The 11,251-nt window shown below is 43.0% G+C and overlaps 1 protein-coding gene across 4 annotated transcripts in view; it reads right to left on the bottom strand.

Annotated features, from left to right (window-relative positions):
* Uspl1 (ubiquitin specific peptidase like 1) overlaps positions 1-11,251 on the bottom strand; it is a 28,611-nt gene that overhangs the window by 11,050 nt on the left and 6,310 nt on the right. For all 4 annotated transcript variants that reach the window (XM_021222581.1, XM_021222585.1, XM_021222583.1 and 1 more), the window contains 3 exons: positions 9,932-10,532; positions 5,288-5,401; positions 2,404-2,533 (listed from right to left, as the gene is read on the bottom strand). In XM_021222581.1, the coding sequence (XP_021078240.1) occupies positions 2,404-2,533; positions 5,288-5,401; positions 9,932-10,532 (845 nt within the window). The remainder of the gene's footprint in view (positions 1-2,403; positions 2,534-5,287; positions 5,402-9,931; positions 10,533-11,251) is intronic.

Genomic DNA, 11,251 nt, shown 5'->3' with positions numbered 1-11,251 from the left:
CCCCCCCCCCCCCCCCCCCCCCCCAACAACGGCAGCAGCGACACTGGAGCCTCCAGACACTGGAGCCTCCAGACCGCCTGACAAGCACAGAAGGGTGACCAGCAGAGCTTCCCTCCACTAATGCTCCTGAGAATCACTGCTGAGGCCCTGCTGTGCTCACTGGTTATTTCAGGGCCACTCCTGGTCTCCACTTAGCACATTGTAAAATCAGTCCCCAGCTTCCGTAGCTAGTGTACAGCCACCCAGTGAGGAGCCATCAGAGGCCCTGGGTGAACGTTGCTACTCTCAGACTGTCTGACTTAAAGCTCAGTATTGGGATGCAAAGTGGCTAAGCACCACTGAAAACAAAGAGTGCTATCTTCAAATAGATACAAACAAACTTTTCATCTGCTGGGGGAGAAATCACCTGGAAAACACTCCTGCTTTTTCACAGTAAGGAATTCACCTTAGTCTGAACACTGGCGGCAACAGTTAAAAGCGATCTTCAACCTTCAATCAAGTATATTAAATCTTAGTTGCATCAACTCTAGTAAAAATATTTTCAGTAAAGCAAGTATCACATTACACTCCCCCCGCCAAACAACTCTCAGGGTCAAGTGCCATGGCCTTTGTACAACAGCGAGCGGCAGACACACTGGATCTGGATCAGGACCACCAGTCTCCAAAGGCCAGGCTTTTTTATGCTCTCCAAAAAAATAACTACGGAACCTAATACAAGTCCTTATACTGGCACAAAACCCAGAGGCACTAAAATGAAAGGACTAGTTGACTAGCTTCTGTCAGAGGAAAAAGAAGCCAGTAGTTGTGACCCCAAGGTACACTGATTAAAGGCCATCCCATCTTAGCTTTGACTCTGAAATTGCTTTCATTTTTAGAATGAAAGATTAAAGAACGTTTAAAGAAGTTTCAGGTTTTAAAAAGACAGGTTTCAGGTTTTAAAGACAAGATGCAAACCAAAGTGGCTGCCGGTTTTCCCTGGGGTGCTTTCTGAGCTCTGCTAGAGCCCACTTACCTTATGCACAGACACAGAGCTGCCGAGGGATCACAGAGTGCTGAGTTGCTGCCTCGCCAGTGAGTTCATAACTACTTTCCTAAGCAGCTAGTCATCTGAATTGCCACAACAGAAATCACTCTCAGTGGCTAGGTGACTCCTGGCACACACAACCCACTCAATGAAAAGCTGTCAAACCACTAGCCTGTGAATTCTAGAAAAGCTGTAATTAAGCTGATTCTAATCATCAGTCCTGTTTATATTAAAAGCACACGTAGTGATTAGGGAGTTTAGCACAGGGAATCACAGAGGCAAGAAACTACACTAGAGGTCTCCTGATTCTCCTACTGACTCGTTACTATGAGCAGAAAACCTGACCCCTTGTACAAATCAATGGAAATCTGGGAGCAGAATCCTCCCTGGTGTATACAAGTATTTCAAGTCTTAGTGTGAATCCACACCATTTCCTAGCAGTTTAGAGCAGCTCTGCTGCCTCATCCTCTACAGCACTCTCCCAGGCTCGGATCTACCTGCTGCCTGCCATCCAGATCCCACCACTCACTTCTCATCATTTACCTGCCTACTGTTGAGGCTTGCTGGTGGGTAAGCTGCGGTGGGAAGCCTGATTCCTGCTTTAACACTGAGCAATGACCGGCGAGGCAGACAAGTACCCAGCCTGTGACCGCTCTCCTGAACCAGAAAGCAGAGGTAACACTGGAAATGCCACCATACACTAAGAGCAAATCCATGATGGAGGCCTAAAGCAAACCAAAGCCTTGTCTCTAACAGAAGGCAAACAAAACACTGCCGAGGACTTCAGAGCAGACGCCCAGCTAAGAACCTTCCAGAGAGTAAAGGGTGCTCTCCTAACTTTCCAGTAAATAAATTAAGACAACTCCTTTTGGCTATTCTTCAAGCCATGGATCTTTTTTCTTTTTTTAAAGCTAATTTAGAGCAACAAGTTGACTCTAGCCTCTTGTGTCAAACTGTCCCTTTAACCTCACTAGTGAGACTTTCTCACAGCAGACATCGCAGTGATCCATGCCTCCATTTGTCAGGACTCAGAAGGCTGAGGCAAGAAAGTGGCAACCTGAGGTCAGTCCAGCTACTGAGCTAGACCCTCTTAGAAAAGAATCAAATGTGTGCTGGGGTCCAAGAAATGCTGATACATGACGCTTCAACGGGTACCATTCTACATCCTGAGGCAGAAAACCTATAGTCTTGTCCAACCTGGGCTACACAGCCAAGTTCTCCCTGAGCTATATTGCAACCTTGTCTCCATCCAAGCAGGTGGAGGGTAAGCAACAGTGAAGTGTTGAGACACAGTGTAATGTATGTACAAAATCTGTTATTTCAAGTACACTGCTGAAAACCATTATAGCACAAAGAATCCATTAGCAGTCAAAACTGACCTGTTTTGGTACTGGTGTCCACAATGGGAACATTCAAAATTCCAAGAAAAAGAATATGTAAAGAGGCTTTCAACATGGGGTTCAAGCTTTAACAGTACAGGAAGTGCAAACACAGGACTTTCCATGTCACCTGCAAAAGAGAAAAGAGAAAAGGAACGATTAACAGTCAGGACCCACAAGAACAAAAGGAACTCCATATGGTCCAGTCTCCCTCCACACATGTGTGAACACAGACCGGCAGTCAGCCAGTCAGGGTGGACCTGGAGGAAGGCTGTGCAAACACACCAGCATAAACTCAGTTCCCATGCTAGTCTCTTATTTCTGAAATGTTCTGAAAACATAAGGCAAGAATGGCACATGTGAGGCCCACACCATCCTCAGGAGAAAGCCTCTGAGCTGTAACCCTGCTAAACTGCAACCAAACCATGGAAATGGTTTGCTACAAATACAAACATTTAGAGTCACATCAGAGTTGGTCATGAGCATTCAAACACTACTTCTGTTTGGACCCATCAACTCTACCGTGGAACAGGCTTGATATACAAGAGTAAAGGATCAATTCTAAACCTCCGCATTCATCTCAACTTTTAGTCCAATCCTTGAATAATTAAACGCTGCCACTTTAAAACATGGTAGACATTTTGCTGTCCTTAAAACAAAGATAGAACCACGACTGGTACCTTTCAAGAAGGCAATTTAATGGGCGGGCACCCCTGATAGCCCCACCCCATCTGGTTCCTTTCCTTCTCGAGGGCTTATAAGACCCAGGAGACAGTGTGTCCCACCTCCTCCCGAGACCTCACTCTCAGGGTGGTGTCCTTCCCTATCCTGGAACTACAGCTGCCTAAAACATGACCAGCAACTGTTGTGATGGCAGGACCAGAAAACAGATAGCAGGTTTCATTACCCAAGGTGCAAACACCTGCAGTTACAAAGGCTATTTTAATAGTTCTTTGTGATATACTCCCATATGTATATTTATATTTGGGGAGGTGGAGAGACAGTGTCTCACTAAGAAGCCCTGGCTGTCCTGAAACTCACGATGGAGACCAGGCTGGCCTTGAAATCAGAAATCCACCTGCCTCTGCTTCCCAAATTCTAGGATTAAAGATGTACACCAACACATCCAGCCACTGCTATTTTTTATATACAAATGTAAGTCAGAACAACGTCTTTCTTACAAAGAAAGATAGAAATCAGCCTCCAGAAATGACAAGTACATGAGTTGTGGACATTTAGTACACATTTGTGATTAAGTCACCAGACTTTAAATTCCAACTCTGCTGTAACTAAATAGTAACTAGGAAGGTAAACAATTTATAATTTTATATATATATATATATATATATATATATATATATATATATATATATATATATATATATATATATATATATGTGTGATTTTTATTATACATAATATACAGAGCATGCATTATATATATATATATGTGTGTGTGTGTGTGTATATATATATATATATATATATATATATAAATTTTTTTTTGAGGCAAGGTCTCACTGTATTGTCATAACTGTCCTGAACCCATTCTGTAGACCAGGCTGGCCTTGAACTTGCAGAGATCCACCTGCATCTGCCTCCCAAGTGCTGGTATTAAAGGCATGTGATACCACACCTGGTTTCTAATACATATTTTAAAACGTGGAGAATTTATTGATGTCATCCTCTGTCCTCTAGGTTTACGTGCAGCACACTTATAAGTCCAGTTGCTTCAAGGGCCCAGGCAAAAGATTCTTGAGTTCAAAGAAAAGCCTGGGCAATCAGTAGGACCTCTCCTCCTAACAAAACCAAACCAAGGTACCAATTACCAGTGTTCCTTGTCACAACACTGTAAGCCTCGGAGAGACCTGGACAGAGACTTTGGTTCTTGCCTCACTCTGCTCCCATAAGGCAGATGTCAACTCAGTGGAGAGAGCAAATCCCCTGTGCTCCTCTCTATAAGGGACAATGAGGTCCTGGATGGCAGAATGAAGATATCCTAAAGAGGCACACACACCCTCCCTCCCTGCAATCCCAACACTGAAACTTTGGTTTCCAGGGAATTGGAATCCCTCAGGAATCTTGTGTTAGGGAATGGAAAGGCTGAAGCTCTAGTGCCAGACAGACAGACGCTGCTGTCCCAGGGATTTCACACCGTATGACAACTTGCTAGCCCACCCTGCAGGCAAACTCAAGCCCAAACAAGGATGGGTCAGAGGGAGGTAGTCCTGCCCTCTAATAAAATCTAAAACTCATGACAGGACCCTGAGGGTGGACTTAGCCTTAGTGTCACTGGACCACCTTACTCATTCCTCTTCTGGACGTGGGCCATACTGAACAAACGTCTCTTCTTGGCTTCTCACTGTTTCCTGTCTAAATGGCTTACTGAGCACCAGTGACTTGGGCCCTAACAATTCAGGTAACATGCACATGATGTCCTAACATAGCCCTGGCCAAAATTGCACCACAATTTAGCCTTGTGTCGTTGAATAAATTTGGTTTCAAAGTTCAAAATGTTCACTGGCTTTGAGAACTCAAAAACTAGCACACATACTTACACAGAACAGGTGTGACTCAGTGACTTAACCAGTGGTAGATTGTAAGAAAACTGCCAGAGTCCCGCTCCCAGAAAGATCAGAGCCCAAACATTAAAACAGTGCACCTCCGCTGGGCGTGGTGGTGCATGCCTTTAATCCCAGCACTCGAGAGGCAGAGGCAGGCAGATTTCTGAGTTCAAGGCCAGTCTGGTCTACAAAGTGAGTTCCAGGACAGCCAGGGCTATACAGAGAAACCCTGTCTCGAAAAAACCCCCCCAAAACAAAAAACAAACAAAAAAAACAGTGCACCTCCTTATGTGGTACAGCCAAGCTGCACAACTACTTACCTAATGTGCATCTAAGCTTAGGTTGAAGTTTAGCAAAAATTTCATCTCTAACTTTATTTAAACAGGTATCTATTTCTGTAAATATTTCTGATGTCAATTTTTTACAATCTTCACCTTAAAGAGAAAAAAAGAACATCATAATTTCTCATCAATACATCTTTCCAGAAAAATACTGAGAAAGGACTAAGAATGAAAGTTTATCAGTACACTACAGAGACAAAAAGCGAATCCCATTTCTTCCGCTGCCTCTCCTGTGACATACCATACGTTCTTTTGTCACCTGTTACAGGCACAGCACCATTTGCCCTTACTACCTGGATGAAATCTCAGTTTAAGAGTAAAAACAACAACAGATGCAGCGTCAGATACATATTAGAATAATGAGTGTTCTGACATTCCCGTTTGACTCTGGAAACAATCCTATGGCTTCATCACACTATGCTTCAAGTGTTTTGACCAAAGAAAATACTTAAACATGAACATTAGCCAAGACTTGTGTTATTTATTCCTGGAAAGTATGGGGGAAAAAAAGGAAAAGAAAGAAGGAAGGAAAATATACCATCAGAATAGTGAAGCCCATACACAGTTAAGATTAGAAAAGCTCTGAGTAGCCTGTAGATAGCCAATATAAGCTAAAAGTAAAAAATTAGAATTCCGGGGTGGGCGTGGTGGTGCACGCCTTTAGTCCCAGCACTTGGGAGGCAGAGGCACATGGATTTCTAAGTTCGAGGCCAGTCTGGTCTACAGCCACAGAGAAACCCTGTCACGAAAAACCAAAAAAAAAAAAAAAAAAAAAAAAAAAAAAAAAAAAACCCTTTGTTATAGTTCCAAACAAACAAACCAACAAAAAACAATTAGAATTCCAACATCAAATTTTGCTCTTCTCAGCTCAATGAGCGGTCACTCTGTCTGCTCGAGGGCCTTAACACTGTAAGGAAGACTGATGCACTCAAACTGAAGCAAACGATCTAACCAAAGCATAAATATTCAGACCCGTAGGTGGTTAAGGAATCTGAGATAGACTCTTTCATGTAATAAAAAGAGCAGCATATATCTTTTTTATTCTTAAAGAGTTATCCGCATGTGTTCTTCACTGCATATATACCTATCACATGTGTGTAGGTAACCGGAGACCAGAGAGGGAGGGTGTTAGAACCTGGGAATTACAGGAATGACAGACAGGCAGAGGAGAGCCACCATGTGCGTGTAAACTGAACCCTGCAGGAGCAGCCAGTCCTCCACGCTGCTGTGCAGCTCTCCAGCCCTAAAAGCTATTTTAATAATTCTTTGGAAAAAAGCCACTCAGCAAAAACCTTAATATGCACATTCAATACCCTCCTAGGATACTAATCTGCAAGGTATTCAAAAGCTACCTGGCTATGGTCATGATACAAACCCATAACGGCAAACACAACAGGGGAGCAATGCAGGGCGGCTACACAAATGGCCTCCTGGTCCCCCATTACACTGTTTAGTATGTTAACAATGAAGAGTCACAACAAAACCAAACAAACCTAAGTGCAAGCAAAATCAGGTAAAAACACACAGTAGAGACTGGAAAAAATTTTAAAAAGGTTGAGAGGCCTTGACAGATGCAAGACGTCACGAGTCATACTCTAACTGTGGGTGCAGGGAGGGCCCAAGTGATCAAATAAAACTGAAAAGGAGCATGGATACACAATGCTGGTCACAGACAAAGTGGCAAAAGTGTGTGCAAACAAAGAGAACAAGGACATAACCTCATGCCACACACAATTATCAATTTCAGCACCAGGCTCAGCAAGCAGGCTGGGGCTTACAGGCTGAGCCCTGAGCTCCGCTCCTAGGATCACAACAAGGAAGAGGAGACGACTCCTGTAAGGTGCCCTCCAGCCTCCACACACATGCATGCATGCACACACACACAAATGTCATTTTAAAAATGTATAAAAAGGATTTCAATGCTAGAAAGTAAACTATGACTTCTCAAAGAACATAGTCAGTGAAGGGCTTTCTAAATGAAGAAAAGGAAGTATTCTTAAAAAGCCACAAATATCACTGGATTCTAAAGGAAAGATAAATAATTTCTTGTAAATCAAGACATCCTTTAAGACAGAAAGGGTCAGCACAATGGCTCGAAAAGGCACTTGCAATCAAACCTATGACCTGAGTTTGACCTTAGATCCTACATGGTGGAGAGAACAGAAGCCTGCAAGACAACACACAGCTCCAAGTTGGCCTTTGACCTACACACACACACACACACACACACACACACACACACAATAACTAACAAATTAAATAAATAGATGTAATAAAACAGTCTTAAAGTAAAAATACCAACTGCAAACAGAGAAGAACCAAGAGTATGTATCAGATATAAGAACATGATAGTCAATAGAACAAACAGATTTCGGAAAGGGAAGGAAAGGAAAAAAAAAAATGCACACAGAGACAACAGATCTATCCCTTCCAATTCTGAGAGATGCCGCGCACAGCTGCAGAATTTATGCACAGCAAGACTTTGAGTGTGAAAACATCCCAGAGACTACACGAATTGGAAGGTGTCTTCTACACTGCTGGAATCGTACCGACACTCCCACTTACAGGTGAGTAACCACACGACTGGCCTCCGTACCAGCAGGTTCCAACATCCCATTCCCAACCACCCACAAACGGAAAATACAGGAGGGAAAAGAACACCTGCACTAAACAAGCCAATCTCCGTATCAGTATTACCTACATATTATCATCAGTATTTGCATAACATTTACATTGCATTAGGAGTAAGTATTCTAGAGTTGACTTAAAATCCACGTGCTGGGCTTAGGGTAGAGCTCTGGCTTAGCATATGCAAACTCCTGAGACTGAGATCAGTCTCGAAGAGTAGGAAGAAGTTGCATGTGATTTTAACATGTGCAACAGGCCTAGAAGATCAACCTTCATTAAATCAAACATCATTAAAATTTGAAGTATATGAGACAATGTGCACAGGTATTATACAAGCATTGTGCTGCTCCTCTCAGAGGACCCTGCTAGCTGTAGGGCGTCCTAGAGCTAAGCTTACATAGACACCATGACTGTATTGATGTATTTCTACTACTAGTTTGTTTGTTCGTTCATTCGTTCGTTCATTCATTCATTCATTCATTCATTCATTCATTCATTCACATGTGCTTGGGGGGTGGGCTGAATGTGGAACCCACACTTTCATCAGAGGAGACTTTCATTCATTCATTCATTCGCATGTGCTTGGGGTGTGGGCTGGATGTGGAACCCACACTTTCATCAGAGGAGACTTTCCTCTGCTTTCTACTGTGCGGGTCCTGGGGAACTGATACCAGATCATCAAGCTTGGTGGCAAGTACTTTTACCACAGTTGTCTTACTGGCCTGAGAATGTTTTAATTCTTCTCTTGTTGGAAGTTACGTTTCCTGGGCATCCATCTTTGGAGGAATTTTTCTTCCTTTTTCTTTTCTTTTCTTTCTTTTTTTTTTTTTTTTTTTGAGACAGGGTTTCTCTGTGGAACTCACTTTGTAGACCAGGCTAGCCTCGAACTCAGAAATCTACCTGCCTCTGCCTCCCAAGTGCTGGGATTAAAGGCGTGGACCACCACTGCCTGGCAATTTGGAGGAATTAAAATAGGATGCAATGGTGCATGCCAGAGGCTAAGGCAAGAGAATGCAATTTCTAGGCTGGCTTGAGCAACACAGAAAGACACTGTCTCAAAATCAAAGCAAAATAAACAGACCATTGTATAAATACATGAGTATGTACACATATAAATACAAAGATACAAAAATCTAAGGCTGCCCAAGTCATCTGCATAGCCCTAGTCATCAAGGGCAGGGTGTTGGGGATGACAGATGACTCTAATTTACTACCTCTGTTGAGGTTTGGTCTGTTCTATTTATTGTTTGTTGCTAAATCCTACCCCCGGTTGCCTCAGGGACAAGAGAACCTTCCCATACACCAAGTGATGCTATGTGACCTTATTCCTTAATTTAAAACTATTGGTTGAACAACCAACAGTTGATGCCAACAGCCTATAGCTGGGCAGAAGAGAGGTAGGTAGGGCTTGGGTCTAGGGAGGACCAGGAGGGAGAGAAGAAAGAAGGGGCAGAAAGAAGACACCATGGGGTAGGTGAGTCATGAAAACATGGCCATGAGGGCTGGTCAACTGGGAGTTAGGAGCAGCCCAGATGGAACATGGTGATTTAAAACCCAAGGTTATTTAAGGGGAAATAGATTCTAATAGCATAGGGGGGTCAATACCTGCCCAGCTGTAATGCTTTAAAGGCTTATTATAAATAAAAAATTATGTGTCTGCTATCTGGGTCAAACTGAACTCAGATGGGGTAGAAACCTGGCTAAGATTAAGTATTTATTACAATGACTTTATTCTAGTTGTTTCACTTTTACAGACTTTAGATCTAGCTTTGACGGATTATAGACTATCTATAGGTGATGACTATGATCACCCCGACAAGCTAAAAAATACCACTGCCCCTGTGTTCTTTACTGGCAGCTTTGGGGACAGTCATGAGCTGTAACTGGCACTATCTCTAGGTTCCCTGCCTAGGTCTCCACACAGAACAATGGCTACCCATGGCTTTTTTTCCATATGCTGTGAGACAACACATAGGAAGAGTACGTAGCACAGACCTGTGACGCCATGCAGGTGATGGGTGTGCAGAAGCTCATCTGCTTGGTGGTACATCTCAAACAGCCTCCCGAATACACACGCCTCTCTGGAGCATGCCTCCAGCACAGTCTCCCTCAGTACCTCCAAGTGCACCAGGGCCGACAGGACACAGTCCAGCCAGCACAGTGCCTGAGTGTTTTTCCACTGGACACACAGAGTCTGGCAAGGTGGTAAACATCTGCTCTTAGCTGGCATTTCCAGCTCAGATGTGACACTAACTGTAGCAGGGTCTTCTGAAGCAGCCACGACCGCATCATCAGCCTCCAAAGTCTCACTCTGCTCCACAGAAGCAGCTGTCCTGATGGGATCCTGGCGACCACTGCTATCTGGGAAGCTTGTTGAGAAGTCACCACATACTTCTCCATTATATTTACCATTCACAATTGGTTCACTATCAGTGACAATGTGACTTCTAGTCCTTTTAGAATGTACTGGAAGAGGTGAATTCTTACAGTTGGTTTCCAATCTTTTTCTTTTTTGAGGCTTACTTGGAGTGTGACAATCTTCTGAATCAGGAGAAATTAAATTAGTAAGTGACTCAGAGCCCAAAGGATAAATGCACTAGAAAGAAAAAATAAAATTGTTACAAAAAATAAACAAATAAAACAAGAAACCCAACAACCTTGATAATTCAAACCAGTTCAAGTTTTACTTTAGACTCCTGTGTCATGAAACATTTTTAACATTCATTTGACATAAGAGTATCTCTCTAAGCCTAAACTGAGAGCAGAGGTACTAACGCAAGTGTGCCCATCTCAGAGAGGAGTTCCCCTGGTTAAGTGGTATCAAATCATGGAAGTCCGGCACTTTGCAAATGGAGTTGCATGGGTCTCTTTGAGCACAAGGCCAGCCTGGTCTAAATAGCAAGTTCCAGGACAGCCACAGCTCCACCAAACAAGCCTCGTCCCAAAAAAAGTGGGGAAGGGGCTTTAAGTTAAGAGTAGACTAAATCAAAGGAAAACAATAGCTTTGCTTTAGTAGAAAAAAAGCATACTGTTGGGCAGTGGTGGCACACGCCTTCAACCCCAAGACTCAGGAGGCAGAGGCAGGCAGATAGTTTGAGGCCAGCCTGGTCTACAGAGTGAGTTCTAGGACAGCCAAGGCTATACAGAGAAACCCTGTATTGAAAAACAAAATAAACAAAAAATAAAAAATAAAGCAATAAACAAACAAGCAAATAGAAACTTTCAACTATATAAAGAAAGACTACAAGTACTATTTGGGAGAGAGATACAACTTATAGCATTAAAACCTGGTAAAGTATTCTTTTTTTTTTTTTT

This window comes from Mus pahari, chromosome 23 (assembly GCF_900095145.1).
Source record: "Mus pahari chromosome 23, PAHARI_EIJ_v1.1, whole genome shotgun sequence".
Classification (NCBI taxonomy): Eukaryota; Metazoa; Chordata; class Mammalia; order Rodentia; family Muridae; genus Mus; species Mus pahari.
Note: the sequence above shows the minus strand (reverse complement) of the source record. Positions and strands in the feature narration are given on the sequence as shown.